This window comes from Xyrauchen texanus, chromosome 9 (assembly GCF_025860055.1).
Source record: "Xyrauchen texanus isolate HMW12.3.18 chromosome 9, RBS_HiC_50CHRs, whole genome shotgun sequence".
NCBI classification, from domain to species: Eukaryota; Metazoa; Chordata; class Actinopteri; order Cypriniformes; family Catostomidae; genus Xyrauchen; species Xyrauchen texanus.
In genome coordinates this window covers 8,012,462-8,030,739 of record NC_068284.1, presented here as the reverse complement: position 1 = coordinate 8,030,739, position 18,278 = coordinate 8,012,462, and the positions used below count along the sequence as shown (strand labels likewise).

Genomic DNA, 18,278 nt, shown 5'->3' with positions numbered 1-18,278 from the left:
CGTCGCGAAACTACTATTGGATGGAGCAAGCAAACGAGTATGAAAAGTATGACGTAAAACAACAAGGCTGAATGTGTCAAAAAATTGAGAGGTTTAATGTCTCTGGAAGAAAAGAAACTTGTAGATTAATTAAGAAAATTTGACTTTTATTTAGGAATATTTAACAGAAATATTTTCAGAAATCTCTAAGAAATGGTTATAAATAGCTTTATCCAATAATCACAAACGGCTGTGATTGATGCATCCTCACCAGCGCTGAGAAAAGTAACAGATACCACGTGATAAAGATGTTTCAGCAGTGGCCTGAATAATAATTTATAGCTGAATACTAACACTAGAAAACACACATTTACAATAAACACACATTGAGAAAACAAAATAGAAGATTAATTATTGAGACCTCTTAAGTGATCTATTAAAAGGTCAGTTAACCCCGCCCAGAACAGCTGAAATTTAGGAAACGGGTTAATGTGTTTGAGACACGTGCGTCCTCTGTTGTGACTCATTTGAGTTGACCATTTTATTCTGTTATCATGAGCTCTTTTAGTCTGGACGAAGAGCTGATTTGTGCAGTGTGTCGTGATATATTTGTTGAACCGGTGACTTTACCCTGCGGTCATAATTACTGTGAGCAGTGTGTGAATGAGCTGAAGAGATCTTTGAGAGAGAGAGAAGATGACGAAGATGAAGACGAAGAGCGCGTCATGACTCGCTATTACACATGCCCTCTGTGTCTGTCTCCGTGTGACTCCAGAGTGGATCTGAAGAAAAACACGGTGCTCAACAACATCATTGAGAAATACCAGAGTAAAAGAGACATTATGTGCAGTGTGTGTAAAGGTGAACAGAAACTGACTGCGGAGAAAATGTGTGTGAACTGTGAAGAGTATTACTGCACTTTACATGTAATGCCACATCTGGAGAATAACACACTACGACAGCATGTGCTGGTGAATCCAGTGGCCAACTCCAGTAGACTGTGCAAGGAACATGGGAAAGAGCTGGAGTTATTCTGCAGGACTGATGGCACAGCTCTGTGTGTGTACTGTATGTTACCATCAGAGGCCAAACATCTGCAGGGACACAATGTGGTCAAACTCTCGGATTCACTGGACTCTTTTAAGGTCACTCAAATGTTCCTTTAAAACGTTTTCAGTTGACAGTTTATCATGAAGTCATATTCACAGATTTCCTCATGTTGAGCTGTTGCTGATAATGAAGCTCATCAGGGATTTCAAGACAAGTTCAAGTTAAATTGGGATGCCTGTGAAATATATTTTTCCACTACAAGCTCACAATATTAGAACTAAGACAAAGACAGTGAATGCACATCAAATGAACACAGTATACACTTCATAAACCGTATTGAGTACACCAAGACATAAAAGACTTGAACGTAATGGCATTATAATGTAGCATTTTATTTATTGTTATTCCATGGAATTCAACTTGGAAAGTTGAATCTAAGTTTTATTACTGATCACCTGTTAAAACTCCCATTTACACAGGAGGACTGCCGAGTTAAACTGGACAATATCAAAGCTAATTTGTCTGAAGTTCAAGCTGGACTTTCTAAACTTGAGGAAACATCATCCACCACTAAGGTAAGTTATATTTGAAGTAAAATATGGATTGTTCTTTTTGCCTTCAATGTATTAATGATTATTTTCACACAGGAGGGTCTTGAGAATAGGCAGCGAGAGTGTGCGGTGGTCTTGAGCAGGATCAAAATGTTCTTGGACTTTGAAGAGAAAGCCCAGCAGAAGCGTTTCTCGGTGGACTTGCTGCAAGAGGACCGGAGCATGAGGCAGAGAGCAGAGAGACTGAACAGGTTGAGAAGTAGATTACTGCAGGCACAAGAAGCTCTGATTCAGGCCAAAAGCTTTCATGACCCTTTGATGGTACTGCAGGTGAGCTGCTAATGCTGGTTAATGCTGGCTTTTGTTTTTTTTTTTTTTTGCGATGAATACCAAGACTAAGACTCAAAAGTAGTAATGCAGTGGGAGGAAAAGAGTGATAACTGAGACTAATTAGACTAATTCCAAACTGAATATGTTGCTATTATAAACCTTTTTATAAAATGTTTTTATTTTGGTCTTCTTTAATAATACCAAAATGCCAGAATATGGGTAGTGTTTGCCAAAAAATGTTACATTTGATATTTTTTACATTTAATATTCAGTGCTGCATTTTGTTATTGGTTAATTATTGTTGTGAACATAATTGTCCTTTTTCCTTTAACAGACTATAAAAAACACAGACTGGTAAGCTTCTGTTAAATTTGCATAAATTAGTGTTTACAATTTGTATGTTCAGATTGATAGTTCTTTTTTTTTTTTTTTTCTTTAAGGACTGATTTATTTGATAAACAAGATTGTGCGAATCAGATCTCCGAGGCAGTTGATTGGAATAATGTGAAACCTACAGCTGCGTCAAAAGTCTCCCCATTGTTCCAGTCCATCCGTAAGACATTTGCTGGTAGGAATCCTCCTCCTTTTTTTTATTTTTTTATAATACTGATAGTCACAACTTTGTTTAAGACTGGTTCCTTCGGTCACTTTGACATTGCTTCAGTAGCTGGAAAGCTTTTTCTAGAAGTTACGAGCTCTGATCTTGATTGGTAGACGGCGCTTGTTCACGTCATATGGACGTGCAGTGCCATTTCATCAGATTTTTTTCTCTTTAGGGTCGCGATAACATGTATCATGCTCTGAATGACCAACTCATTACTTCACAGTTTAGATTTGCACACCTGTACTGCTTTCTGAAAGCTAAAGCTGCTCCATTATCCTTCCACTATACTCCTCCTGTGGCCATTTTGCCCTGTAGTTGCTGGTGTTGACCGCATGCCAGAAGACTGCCATGTTGCAACACAGTGATTTGAGGTGCTTCAATGTCATCTAACAGCCCTCTCACTTTCCCTGCTGTAGCCATCCAGGAACGAGTTTTTGGTAGCGATGTGCCAGAAGACTGCCGTGTTGCAACGCAGCGAATTAAGACTTATACAGTGTTGTGTCCCTGACCCTCAAGTCGCACATCTCTGTGTCCTCAATGCAGCCCTCTCACATTCCCCACCATCGTGAACCCAGGAACGAGTTGGTGGAGTGACGCTTGTCACTTTGGTGCTTGTTTTACTGTTGTTGGCGATATGTCGTAACACTGCTATGTTGCAATTTTAGAATTGAGAGGTATACGTAATGCTTTATTCCAGCCTCAAGTTGGCCTGGTAAGCGCTTCTGTGGTTCCATTGGTGGCCCTTTTCGTTTCCCTGTTGTTGAATTGTTCGCATCCCTCAACAGCAGACATGGGGACTTGTGACTTGGTGACTTCGACTCGAGTCGCTATTTTTATGACTTGTGACTTGACTTGACAAAAAATAAAATACTTGAGACTTGACTCGGACTTGGAAGTTAAAGACTCTGGACTTGATTGGAGACACGAAGACTTGAATGACTTGAGTGTTAATCACATCATGTTTCAGTTTGAATATAAAATATGTAAATTATTTAAAAAAATAAAGTTGATCCAGCTGGAGCGCAGGCTGAGAATAGTTTTGTCATGACTGGATCACGACACTATAGGCTATCATCAGCCATGCCCTCTCGTACCTTACGCACATCACGCCAACTTAGATCAGATAAACACATCAACATGTCAGCTGGAGGGGTAACGTTACCGAGGGTCATCGCTTTCGGCTTCAAAAATTATTATCAAGATGGCAAAAGACGAACAGCGCTTTGCAAGACATGCAACGTTAAGATCGCGGACAGCCAGACGACAACCTCCAATTTCGTCCGCCATTTGAAGAGCCATTCTGCCCAGTAAGTGCTTGTCAATTTGTTAATTTTATCTGGTTAGTTGGTAGTTAGCTAATGTAATAATAGCAGGGTTCCCACGGGTCCTTGAAATCCTTGAAAGTTTGTGAATCTGAAAAATAAAATTCAAGGCCCTGGAAAGTTCTTGAAAATAAACATACATAGATACAGGTCCTTGAAAGTGCTTGAATTTATTTTGTGCAAGAAGTTTTCTTGGAAAAAAAAATCTGTCCATTAATTTATTTCGCCAACGCTTCGTGTCTTATGCTGCATACTAGCCTGCTTGATTTACGTTAGTTACGCGCATTTACGTTAAGTGTTTCCCGCGCGAGGTACTTTGTTTTGTACGTTGCCATGACGTTCACACACGCTGGTACCTCAACGTTTCCCCACTCACAGACATTGTAAAAATAGGCTTATGGATATACTCAGAGAGAGAGAGAGAGAGAGAGAGAGAGAGAGAGAGAGAGAGAGAGAGAGAGAGAGAGAGAGAGAAAAAAATGTAACAAAGTTTAATGTACGTAACTGTGTTTGAGAGGGAGGTGTTCAGAGAGGAGTCTGTTGGATGTTAAGCTGTTATTTGTTTTATGGACTCAATGTTGAAAATTGAAAACATTTCAAACACTGTTGGCAGAAGTGAAAAATAAATAATTTTATGAAGTTACAATTTTGTTTGATTCCATGATGTATTTTACTGAACATGAGTATTGTAATTTACTGACAGTTACTTATATCTTGTCTTTTCACTTTATTATGATCAGATTCTGCAGGTAAAATTACAATAATAAGGTGACTTGACTTGGACTTGACTTGACATAGCCTGTGACTTGACTTGCCCAAGAAAAAAATACTTGAGACTTGCACATGTGACTTGGTCCCATCTCTGCTCAATAGGTTACTTCAGATGCCTGTTTTGACTGTGGCCAGAATGTCACAACATGAACAAAGGACCTTGTTTTGTATGTGGACTGGTTTCTAAAAAAACCCCCCTGCTTTTTCAGGATAGCCCTCTCGCTTTCCCCCCTGTTGTATGCCGGGAACGAGAACACCATTCCGGTTTTGCGACTGTTATATTGCCATTGGTGGGTTGCAGGGTGCCAACCATGCCCAGCATGACTGACCTTGTATCAGCTGCACAAGGTCCACCACCACTATTGACTCAGTCGCATGGAACAACCGGTTCCCAAGGGTGGGCCATGTGCTGACCAAATAGTCACTGGGCCTGCTTGATGGGGGTCTCCAGCTGGGTACCCAGTATGGTAATGCACAATTATGTACTTCAGTTCACAAGGCAACCGCCTCGCTTCTATGGCAATTTGTCCTCCATCACGGTGCGGGACGTGTAGATTTGATCATTGTGATGTGAGGGCATACCAGCTTCTACAGCCGTTGTTTTCTGTATACCAAGAAGGTTGGTAGGCTGCGGCCGATACTGGACTTGAGGTGTTTAAGCTGGACACTCACAAACCTCTGTTCAAGGTGGTTACTCAGACCAGTTTTATCCCATTCTGTCTGTTTTACAAATTTGTATTAGTGGGTTTGTACTTCATGTGAAAAGTAGCCCCTCGCCACAGGCTGTTCTTGAGATTTGCCTTCGAAAGGGGCAATGTAACTGTTCAAAGTTTTTCCCTTCATCTTGTCCCTGGTTCTTTACACATTTACTAAATGTTTTTGTGGCACTCGCTCAACTAAGGCTGAGCCACGTCTGTGATGTACATCAACTACTGGCTACTGTCTTGGATGCCCAAGCTCACAAATGGCCAGAAAAATGCAAATATACATTCCCTGCTTTCTGCTTGATACACCAGGTGCTGTGCAAGGTTCAGGAAAACAGGGCAGCTGTGCTGTTGTTTGCACTGTAGTGGCCCAACTGCCCTTGGTTCCTGGAGCTGATAGAGCTGTTGGATGATCCCCTGTGGATAATTCAACTGAGGGATTTGCTATCTTGCAGGCTTGAGACATGATCTGACATCCCTGGTAGGAGCTGTGGAAACAATGTTTGACCCACCTGACATTCATGGGATGTCACATCCAGCACTTGACACCTTACAGTAGGCCAGAGCCGACTCAATGAGGCTGCTATATGCCCTAAAATGGTGTGTTTTCACTGACCGGTGTTCATCCGACAGCGAGGACCCCACGTGTTGCCCTGTGCAGGCGATGCTCAGGGCAACATGGAGTGGTGGTGGCGTAGTGGGTTAAGACACATAACTGTTAATCAGAAGGTCACTGGTTCGATCCCCACAGCCATTGTGTCCTTGAGCCAGGCACTAAACTCCAGGTTGCTCCGTGGGGATTGTCCCTTTAATAAGTGCACTGTACGTCGCTTTGGATAAAAGCGTCTGCCAAATGCATAAATGTAAATGCTCCACTTTTTACATGAGCATTTGGATGCAGATCTCTCTTCGTTCATGCTTAAAGTGTATGTTGCTGCCGTAGCAGAAATCCATGACCCTTTGGTCAGTAAGTTCCTGTGAGAAGCGAGATGGGTAAGGTCCTCTCGCTCCACTACCGTCACAGTGTAGGAATTAGCGCTGGTATTAAATGTGGTTTCCCCATTCAAGCCACTTGAGGCAGTAAGCTGGCGCATACTCTCTCTTTAAGAGTGCTGCTGCTTGTTTGTCTTCAGTCAAATGTGTCAGGGACCTTAAGTCCTTATCGTACAAAGGCTCTTGCTTATAGTTCGGACTGGGCTTGTCAAAAGCCATCTCAACCCTTGAGTAGGTTATGGGCCCAAGGTTTTGACCACTCCCTTCAGGGCTCAGGTTGTCACCTTTTGTAGGATATTTTGTATGCTACATTTAGAAGGGAACCGTTAGCGTGCCATCATTCTCACACCGTTATATGTAAGGGTTTTTGGTATGCTAAGTTTAGAAGGGAATTTAGGGTCTCGAAATATGTGAGCTATGAACTAAATTAAACTGTACTTATTGTACATTATTAGGTAATGAAATTTATAATGGAATTACACATTATAAATGGCAACCATTACAAATGAGATAAAGGACAAATAACCAGATTATTTGTCTGAATAAATTCTCCACCATTAAAAGCGTAATACAACGTCTCATTGTATCCACTCACAATTTCTACTGTAAGGAATTAGCTTTAATAAGTGAATTATGATTGATTCACTTTTTGGAGTGATATTGTTCTCATGGCTTATTGAACATACTATCACACGTATTTAGGGACAGCTTCGAAGTGAAATCTTTTAGAAACAGAGATTGTTTATCAAAATATACCACAGTCATTCATCTTTGAATGCAGACAAACTTTATTGCTATTCTAAACATAAATCTAATCTAACACACATATACATAAGACAGGTTTGTAAGAAGAGTGACAGAATGTGAAATAAATGATCAATACAGTGAAAATTTACTTTATAGAGTCTGTTGACAGTGCCTTAAGTCCTGTTAATGCCTTAAATGCATTTAACTTTATTTGAGTCTACATCGATTTGCTATCGTATTACCCAAAGTATTTTACAAATACACCAGCACTGTGAGCACAATATTCACAATACACTGTGAGCAGAATTATTTGTTATTTTAGTGAATTACCTATATTAAAGGTGCTCCAGGTGTTTGTGCTTCTCATCAGTGTTGACATCAGACACACTGATGTCAGATCTGTGAAGTTCTCATGATTGTGTATGTATCCGCTTTTAATGTAACCGGCAAAGTTTGAACTTTAAATGGGTGGCACTTCACTGCTTTTGGGATGTATTGAGGATGGATTAACGTTTGCACCTTGATGCAGTGAGATCCAGCAGATGGAAAATCTTCAATAAATCAGATGATTTGTAGAAGGAATAACAAATTGTATTTTTACAGAAATTACAATTTAGAAATTAATTTACAGATGAATTAATGAGAATAAATGTAATAATAAATAAAATGTATGTTTGGTTCTTTATTGTTTAGTAGATATATCTTAAGGATATATCCAAGGACTAAGTACTAGAATTAATCTAACAATACTATATCTCGTGATTGTCTAATGAACTAAGTAATTAAATGAAAGAAGTTTAAGTACGGATAGCAAGATGAGGCCTCAAAGCTGGAATTTAGATGCGGAAAGCCAGAGAGCTGAGCTGTTTGTCTCTCTCACGACCAAAAGTTAAGGTTAAGGTCTTTATACCCTCTTGCATGGTTTGAAGTTAACTCAAAGGCATCAGGACACATTGTTAAGACCCACTGAAGGTCGAAGGCTGCGGTGACTTTGTATGTTGACGCACCGGGTGGAAACGCCAGCCCTAACACAAGTGTGTCTTATCCTGTATGTGCAAGACTCCCGCCTGCACATTGCATGAAATGAAAACATCTATAAGGTTAGCACCTAGCTCTCTGAATTCAGCTTTGAAACCTCATCAGGTCAAAAGGGCAACAAGTTAATGTACTAAGAGTCTAAAATGTATACTTTGTCCCAAACAGCACTCCAGTTTCTCACAGGAATGTTGGGCACAGAAAGCACAAACCATTTACAAGGATAGAGAACAAGCATGAAGTACTCTAATACACACACTGAACATATAAGGCTTGTGCCTGGTAACATGTATACAGCACAGGAATACAAGGATGGACATAGAAGGAATACCTTATTCAATGAATATCTTAATACAATGATAATGCCATAAAAGCTGGTTTCATGAATGTCAAGTATATGATTATATTCTGATTATAATTGAGTACATAAATGTGGATACATGAATATGCTTGTATAATATCAAGCAAAAGTATAAAATATAGGAATGTCTCTAGCCACATGCATCACACCTCGTATGCAATATGGAAACATGTGTTTTTGACCACATTAGTATGTGGTTTTTGTGATTCTAATCACAATACATTTAAGACCTTCATCACAGCAAAGAATGCAAAAGAAGTGCTGCACAGGGTGTGAAATCTCGGTGCTCTTTGGTTGCTTGGGATAATTAAACTCAAAAACAAAAATAAAAAAATATTCCAAGGCACTCGAATTGTGTAGAAAAAAGTTAAAAAGCCTTTATTAAATCATGGCTTTTAGCACTAAAATTGGTGACCGATACACCTACGCGTTGCGGCTTAAGCCTTAGTCGCTGACCTTGTTTAGATATGTATTTTGGGCTGACCACATGTGATTGGATCACCAGAAATCCATCTTAATACTAGGTGTAAACGGGGTCTTTCTCCCTTCCTATTTTTCAATAACCTATTGGCTAGTAGGCAATTCCTTCATCTGTATGAATCAATAGCATGGCCTGATGGTAAAAAATTCCCATAGCGTCAGTTACTGACGCAGTGTCAAAGTGACTGACTTGAAAGGGAACGGTCTGGTTACCACTGTAACCTTAGTTACCTGAAAGTAATTGAGATGCTGCATACGGTTGCCATACTACTGATTTCTCAGTTAAAGGACTGAGGGATGCACTCTTCCCTTCAGTTGAAAAATCCATGTGCAATGTTGCTGTGCTCCGGTTGAAATGCCACAATGATGCGCACATCAAAGGTGGAGCGTAGAGCACCATCTGCCAATAGATTAGTGTGATTCTAAGGCCTTCAGAGATCATAACTTCTGGGAGGAGTTTCCCATATCATTATCTACTGACGCAGTGTCTCGTTCCTCCTTTCAGGGAACCAAGGTTACAGTCGTAACAAGGACATTTTCTGTATTTATGCTGTTTCTATGTAGTTTTTCATTAAGTGTGTCCTTGTTTAACATCCAGGAGATGATATTGTGTTGAACTCCGTATCAGCACACCACAGACTCAAGTTGAACCCGGCACGCAACACTGTGTGGCTGACAGAAGATGGTGGGCCTTGTTCTGGAGAACTTTACTGTGTGATGGGTGAAGCTTCATTCTCCTGTGGTGTCCACCATTGGGAGGTTGATGTTTCTTCGGTCTACTCTTGGGCAGTTGGAGTGTCATACGCTTGTCAGCAGGGCTCAGGTCTCGGTTGTGCTCTTGGCAGGAATGATCTGTCCTGGAGCTTGCACTACAACAGGAACCGCAGGCAGTTCTGTGCCCAGCATGACTGGCTTCAGTTCAGCTTCTCAGATTCTGTGACTGGCCTCCCCACACTAGTAGGTGTTTTTCTGGATGTGGATATTGGTTTCCTATCTTTCTATGATGCCGTGAGAATGAAGCATCTTTATACGTTTTATTGTAACCTCCAAGGTCCAGTGTATCCAGCTTTCTGCCTGGGTGTGGAGAACAAAATGGAGGATTTTCAGCAGATGAGGGTATTAAACCCCATGTCAGATCGAAGACAGTAACTTAAACATCTCAAATTGACAGCAGTTCAATTATGGTCATGTAAAGATATGCAGGTACTTTTAGAACAAAGTACTATTGGACATGGACAGTTCCCCAGGCTGAGAGGGTAAAAATGACTTTACGGAACTTTCAGTAAGTTTAAAAACTCATGTCATTCTTGTTGCACTACAAATTTAATAAAGTTGGGTAAAATTTATCTTTCTCTCATTTTTCACGTGTCTTCAGAGTAAGCTGTTTGGTTTCTTACAGTGAGTTTGTCTTTCTTACTCACTGTAAGTATCTGTATACAAAATTATCATAGTTAACAGGTTTGAGCAAATCTCTGGCTGCTTCTGGCTGCTTTTTTGTCGCCCAGTTACTGTTAATAGGCTGCCAATGAAATCACGCTTGCATGCAGAAGAATGAAATCCCTTCTTTAACCATCTTTTCCACCCCTCTGTTATGTGTTTTGTAAACTGAGCACTGTTAATTTCTATGAAGTAAAATCCATTAATAAAAAAAGTTCACACACTCACTTGTTTATTTAATTTGTCTACTAACAATGTCCAACAGTACACATGGGTGTACATGCATCACAGGATATTTGCTATTTGTCATGTCATTGTCATCAGATCATCTCAAATTCTGTATTGTGTTTAATAGAATTCTGTGGTGGAAATTACAATGATGTAATGTAATGATGTACTTTTTAAAATCTTTTTAAATAAAATGGCAGACTGCTTTGTATTGCTAAGGCTAAATTCATACCTTTTATATGTCCTTAATATACACATATTTTCACACTGTGTAATTTGGCGAAACGACAGCTGGATTGGAATGACAGCCAATAAAAAAAACTGCTCACAAGGGAAATGTACTGTATATGGAATTTCATTTATTTGTTTCAAACATCACTTTATGTGGGGCAAAATGGTTTGGTGTGGTTGAAATGATGGCACAACTGTGGAACCATTGTAATTTTAGAAACAATTATAGAAATGATTTCATATTAAATATTGAAATGGATTATTTCACACTTTGCCCAAAAGTCAAATAATAATGAATCTATTGTTTCACTAAAGCTGCAAGACAACCTGAGTGGATGTGTGGAACTCTCTATAATCATTCCTATGAACACAGTGTGTTTTTAGCATATTTCTTCTGAGAGAAATTTTCAACTGGTTTTAACTGTAAATTAGAGAAGTCAGTTATTGTAAATTGGTGACTACTGTAACCACCAACAATATCCATTGCTTAATTTTTATTGACTCAATTTGACAGAGGCTTTGAAAAGTGCCATCATAACATTGAAACCTAGTTTTAGTAAACACACTAGAGATTGAAGGAGTGATTTTGCTGCTGCTGGAATTTGTACTAATATATATATATATTTTAAATGCGTAATCCCATTACATGCATTCCATTACTCCCCAACCCTGACAGGGTTATATATCTGCTTGTAGATATATAAATGCATCATCTGCATAAAATAAAATAATAATTAAGAAAACATATTTGAAAATTATGCTTTGTGTTAGTTTGGAGAGATGAAATATTATCCCAAAGTATTGCACTAAGAGCAAATAAAAAGAGAGAGGCAAATATCTTTAGTTTCTTTAGCACTTTCATGTATTGAAATAATCTAAACTAAACAAAACTAAAGCGGCAAGGATGTGAGTGTGTATTTGTATTTCAAGCTTGTGTTGGGGGAAATATATTAAAGATGGTGAAGTGAGATGTGAGTTTGACCACATAAAAGGCATTTCAGTGTGTCTTGCTCTAGTTAAAACATCATCAGGGTAAAAGCCACTTCCAAGTAAACACAGATTTTATGGAGTCACCTGCTTTAAAAAAAATCCTGTTTTGGTATGAAAGGATTTAAAATGGCATTAATGGCATACTTTTTGTACACTGAAGAGGTTAAAAGCTCCATTATACTGATTAAGCTTTGCATTAATGTAAAAATAATAACAATAAATGTATTTAGATTGCAGCGATTAAGCACAAGGTGCTTCACCAAACATAAAATCAAAAACACACACAGTAAAACTCAAAATATTCACATATACACCTGGGCAGGCTGTTCCATAATTGTGGGGCCTTCTCTACAAATGCTCTATAGCCTTTTGTTTTGTATCTGCACCTTGGAACAGCCAACAGTTCATGACAAGAAGATCTAAGAGGTCTAACTGTTTCATAAGGTCTTAAAAGTTCTGCAAAATATTCAGGCACCAACCCATGTAATGTCTTATATGTAGTTAATACAATCTTAAAATCAACTCTAAAATGAATTGGTAACCAGTGCAAAGAAGCTAAAACTGGAGTAATATGATTAAAAGACCTTGTTCTTGTTAAAAGTCTAGCTGCAGAATTTTGCACTGATTGTAGCTGTGCTAAAATGTGTTGATTTAACACTGAAAAAAAGGGCATTACAATAATCAAGGGGAAATGAAATAAAAGCAGACATTTCTCACCTTTGAAATGTTTCATAAATACATTTTCTCATGATTTACTCACTCTCATGCTATCCCAGATGTGTATGACATTCTTTCTTCTTTAAAACACAAATTAATATTTTAGAAAAATATTTCAGCTCTGTAGGTCCTCACAATGTAAGTGAATGGTGACCAAAATTTAGACACACCAAAAAGCACATAAAGGCAGCATAAAAGAAACCTATAAGACTGTGGATAAATCCATATCTTCAGAAGTGATATGATAGGTTTGGGAGAAAAACAGATCAATATTCAAGTAATTTTTTTGCTAGAAATCCTTCTCCCTGCTCAGTAGGAGGTGATATGCACAAATAATGTAAATCACCAAAAACAGAAGTTAAAGTGGAGATTTACTGAGCAGGGAGGTGAATGTTTTTAAAAGAAAACTGACTTAAATATATTACTTCTGAAGGTATGGATTAAACCAGTGGTGTAGTTGTCTGAAGAGGTGGGCATTCTGGGAATGTATGAAAGATTTCAGCCCTAGACTACACTACTGGATTTAACCACTGGAGTCATGGGGTTTACTTTTATGCTGACTAATGTGATTTTGGAACTTCAAAATTTTGTCAGCCATTCACTTGCTTTGAATGGACCTACAGAGCTGAAATATTCTTCTAAAAATCTCCATTTGTGTTCTGATGGGGGAAGTAATACACATCTGGAATATCATAAGTAGGGTGACCAGACGTCCTCATTTTCCGGGGACAGTCCCATTTTTTGATGGTCTGTCCCCAACTGGAGCTGTCCCTGTAAATGACCTTGTTTTTACTGCGTGTTTAAAACAGTACGCTAAGTGAAATACATAGCAAAAAATCCTCTATCGAAGACTACCGGCAACAATGTTAATCTTGTGCTGTTTATTTTGACCAACAGAGGGGGCTGCTCACTATAGCAGCTTTAAGTCACCTTTACCGATTACTTGTTTACACCAGTTTTACTGTTAAGAACTGAACCAGGAAGTAATGGATTGCAGTGTGAACTTCGACAGCGGTGAATGGGAGATCACAGCAAATATTATTTTCACTTACCCATTTGTTCCAAGACCAAAAGAAAAATTCCACTATTACATTTGAATGACTTTCCAAAAGAGGAAAAAAATGGAGAGCAGTGGATTAAGATGCCAAATTTACTGTCACTCTCTCAAGCCCTTACAGCTGTGATAATTATTATTTTTTTAAACTTATTCCTGGGTAATAAAAAAAATTATCATAATGTTATAAATTTATATTCTATATTTAAAAAATGTATAATATAAAAAAATTATCAGAGATTTCCGCTGATAAATAAGGCGGAAATGCGTCATCACAGTCTGTGAAAAAGGTCTATTGAAAAGAATCATCATCACCACAGCTTCGAGGTGAGGCACATACTAGTTATGTTATAAATAATATCTGGTTATGTATTATATAAAATGAATGCATTTACAATAGGAATACAACATTAATAACATGGAAAAATAAATTAAATATATAATATAGTATCTGCAAAGAACAACAATAAATGTACGTCATTACATTGTGCCTTGCTGGAAAACAAGTGTCCGAAAAGAAGCATCATAATGCATAAGAGTTGATAAAAATAAAAATTGTAATTAAGAAAAACAGGTACATTGGATATACCGTATGAGACCACTGATGGAAACAGTTAGGTGAAATAGTGTAATAATAATAATAATAATAATAATTATCGTACAGTATTGAAAATCTTTGTGTCATGACTACAAAGAGGACAAAATCCCCAACAATTTGACACATCTAAGAGTTTTTTCCTTCAGAAATAAATTTCAGGCCCTGATACTGTCCATAGTGTAGTGCATCCTCTGCTAGCAAACACTTTATTATTTACACACACAGCTACTTATTACAGTTTCATATGTACACACCCAGCTCCTTGGGAAAGTAAATCTAAGTAGTTTTAAACTGAAATTAAGTATGAAAATCCACAAAAAATGAGTTTGAACTGAAGTTTTGTTGAAAACAACAGAATACTTGTAAAGAAAACCAAATAAGAAAGCAGAATAATGCAATGGAAACATGCTGTGCCCATAACTGAGAGATCAGTGGATCAAAACCATCAATTACCCAAGTAGTTTTCAACTGAATTTAAGTATAAAAATGCGCAAAAACATTGTCTGAACTGAAGTTTTGTTAAAGACAACAGAATACTTGGAAAGAAAACCAAATGGAAAGTAGAGTATTGTAAAGGACGCATGATGTGCCCCTCACCAAGAGGTCATAGGATAAAACCATCCACTGCAAACATCTGCTCTCTTATGCAGACACCCATCTCCTTGGGAAAGTAAAGCTAAAACTGTGCAACACTTAAACCCAAGTGGTTTTCAACTGAATTTAAGTATGAAAATGCGCAAAAACATTGTCTGAACTGAAGTTTGTTAAAAACAAAAGAATACTTGGAAAGAAAACCAAATGCAAAGTAGAGTATTGCGAAGTAAGCATGATGTGCCCATCACCAAGAGGTCAATGGATCAAAACCATCCATTACCCAAGTAGTTTTTCATCGAAAGCATCCTCTGCTATGAGGCCTTTAACATCATTGAAACAGCCCCAGTGGCCTAATGGATAAGACACTGGCCTCCTAAGCCAGGGATGGTGGGCTCAAGTCCCATCTGGGGTGCGTTTCAGCAGAGTGGGGCAGCAGAAGCGTGCTGGGCCCATAACCCAGAGGGTGATGGATTGAAACCATCCTCTGCTAGCATACACTTTCTTATTTACACACCCAGCTACTTATTACACCTTCTTATGTACACACCCATCTCCTTGAGAAAGTAAAGCTAAAACTGTGCAAGACTTAAACCCAAGTGGTTTTCATTCAAATGTAAGTATGAAAATGTGCAAAAACATTGTCTGAACTGAAGTTTGTTAAAGACAACAGAATACTTGGAAAGAAAACCAAATGGAAAGTAGAGTATTGCAAAGGAAGCATGATGTGCCCATCACCAAGAGGTCAAAGGATCAAAACCATCCATTACCCAAGTAGTTTCAACTGAATGTAAGAATGAAAATATGCAAAAACATTGTCTGAGCTAAAGCTTTGTGGAAAGAAACCCAATTGGAAAGTAGACTATTGCAAAGGAAGCATGATGTGCCCGTCACCAAGAGGTCAGTGGATCAAAACCATCCATTACCCAAGTAGTTTTTCATCGAAAGCATCCTCTGCTATGAGGCCAATAACATCACTGCACAAAAAAATTAGTTTGAACTGAAGTTTTGTTGATATCAACAGAATACTTGCAAAGAAAACCAAATGACAAAGTAGAGTATTGCAAAGGAAGCATGATGTGCCCGTCACCAAGAGGTCAATGGATCAAAACCATCCATTACCCAAGTAGTTTTTCATCGAAAGCATCCTCTGCTATGAGGCCTTTAATTTCATTGAAAAAGCCCCAGTGGCCTAATAGATAAGACACTGGCCTCCTAAGCCAGGGATTGTGGGTTTGGTTTGCAGCAGAAGTGTGCTGGGCCCATAACCCAGAGGTCAATGGATTGAAACCATCCTCTGCTAGCATACACTTTCTTATTTACACACCCAGCTACTTATTGCACCTTCTTATGTACACACCCATCTCCTTGAGAAAGTAAAGCTAAAACTGTGCAAGACTTAAACCCAAGTGGTTTTCATTCAAATGTAAGTATGAAAATGTGCAAAAACATTGTCTGAACTGAAGTTTTTTAAAGACAACAGAATACTTGGAAAGAAAACCAAATGGAAAGTAGAGTATTGCAAAGGAAGCATGATGTGCCCATCACCAAGAGGTCAAAGGATCAAAACCATCCATTACCCAAGTAGTTTCAACTGAATGTAAGAATGAAAATATGCAAAAACATTGTCTGAGCTAAAGCTTTGTGGAAAGAAACCCAATTGGAAAGTAGACTATTGCAAAGGAAGCATGATGTGCCCGTCACCAAGAGGTCAGTGGATCAAAACCATCCATTACCCAAGTAGTTTTTCATCGAAAGCATCCTCTGCTATGAGGCCAATAACATCACTGCACAAAAAAATTAGTTTGAACTGAAGTTTTGTTGAAATCAACAGAATACTTGGAAAGAAAACCAAATGACAAAGTAGAGTATTGCAAAGGAAGCATGATGTGCCCGTCACCAAGAGGTCAATGGATCAAAACCATCCATTACCCAAGTAGTTTTTCATCGAAAGCATCCTCTGCTATGAGGCCTTTAACTTCATTGAAACAGCCCCAGTGGCCTAATGGATAAGGCACTGGCCTCCTAAGCCAGGGATTGTGGGTTTGGTTTGCAGCAGAAGTGTGCTGGGCCCATAACCAGAGGTCAATGGATTGAAACCATCCTCTGCTAGCATACACTTTCTTATTTACACACCCAGCTACTTATTACACTTTCTTATGTACACACCCATCTCCTTGAGGAAGTAAAGCTAAAACTGTGCAAGACTTAAACCCAAGTGGTTTTCAACTGAATTTAAGTATGAAAATGCACAAAGAAATTTGTTTGAACTGAAGCTTTGTTGAAATCAACAGAATAGTTGGAAAGAAAACCAAATGACAAAGCTGAGTATTGCAAAGGAAGTGTGATGTGTCCATAACCAATAGGTAAAAGAACCGAAACCATCCACTGCAAACATCTACTCTCTTATGCAGACACCCATCTCCTTGGGAAAGTAAAGCTAAAACTGTGCAACACTTAAACCCAAGTGGTTTTCATTCAAATGTAAGTATGAAAATGTGCAAAAACAATGTCTGAACTGAAGTTTGTTAAAGACAACAGAATACTTGGAAAGAAAACCAAATGGAAAGTAGAGTATTGCAAAGGAAGCATGATGTGCCCATCACCAAGAGGTCAAAGGATCAAAACCATCCATTACCCAAGTAGTTTTCAACTGAATGTAAGAATGAAAATATGCAAAAACATTGTCTGAACTAAAGCTTTGTGGAAAGAAAACCAATTGGAAAGTAGAGTATTGCAAAGAAAGCATGATGTGCCTGTCACCAAGATGTCAATGGATCAAAACCATCCATTACCCAAGTAGTTTTTCATCAAAAGCATCCTCTGCTATGAGGCCTTTAACATCATTGAAACAGCTCCAGTGGCCTAATGGATAAGGCACTTGCCTCCTAAGCCAGGGGTTGTGGCTTCAAGTCCCATCTGGGGTGAGTTTCAGCAGAGTGGCGCAGCGGAAGCGTGCTGGGCCCATAACCCAGAGGTCGATGGATCGAAACCATCCTCTGCTAGCATACACTTTTTTATTTACACACCCAGCTACTTATTACACTTTCTTATGTACACACCCATCTCCTTGAGAAAGTAAAGCTAAAACTATGCAAGAGTTAAACCCAAGTGGTTTTCAACTGAATTTAAGTATGAAAATGCACAAAAAATTTATTTGAACTGAAGTTTTGTTGAAATCAACAGAATACTTGGAAAGAAAACCAAATGATAAAGCTGAGTATTGCAAAGGAAGTGTGATGTGTCCATAACCAATAGGTCAAAGAATCGAAACCATCCACTGCAAACATCTACTCTCTTATGCAGACACCCATCTCCTTGAGAAAGTAAAGCTAAAACTGTGCAAGACTTAAACCCAAGTGGTTTTCAACTGAATTTAAGTATGAAAATGCACAAAAAATTTGTTTGAACTGAAGTTTTGTTGAAATCAACAGAATACTTGGAAAGAAAACCAAATGACAAAGCTGAGTATTGCAAAGGAAGTGTGATGTGTCCATAACCAATA

The 18,278-nt window shown here is 38.5% G+C and overlaps 1 protein-coding gene and 1 non-coding gene across 3 annotated transcripts; both read left to right on the top strand.

Annotated features, from left to right (window-relative positions):
• Positions 1-489: 489 nt before the first annotated feature.
• On the top strand, positions 490-10,918 carry LOC127649446 (E3 ubiquitin-protein ligase TRIM41-like). 2 transcript variants are annotated; one of them, XM_052134538.1, is made up of 7 exons: positions 490-1,124; positions 1,509-1,604; positions 1,677-1,910; positions 2,245-2,264; positions 2,351-2,478; positions 9,526-9,884; positions 9,979-10,918. In XM_052134538.1, the coding sequence occupies exons 1-7, from the start codon at positions 534-536 to the stop codon at positions 10,039-10,041; spliced, it is 1,491 nt and encodes a 496-aa protein (XP_051990498.1). In that variant the 5' UTR covers positions 490-533; the 3' UTR covers positions 10,042-10,918. The 2 variants fall into 2 exon arrangements, with proteins under 2 accessions (XP_051990498.1, XP_051990497.1); XM_052134537.1 differs by having other exon boundaries at positions 9,526-10,918.
• A 6,788-nt stretch (positions 10,919-17,706) lies between these two features.
• On the top strand, positions 17,707-17,778 carry trnam-cau (transfer RNA methionine (anticodon CAU)). Its single transcript has one exon. It is a non-coding gene; the product is annotated as a tRNA-Met (tRNA).
• Positions 17,779-18,278: the final 500 nt, after the last annotated feature.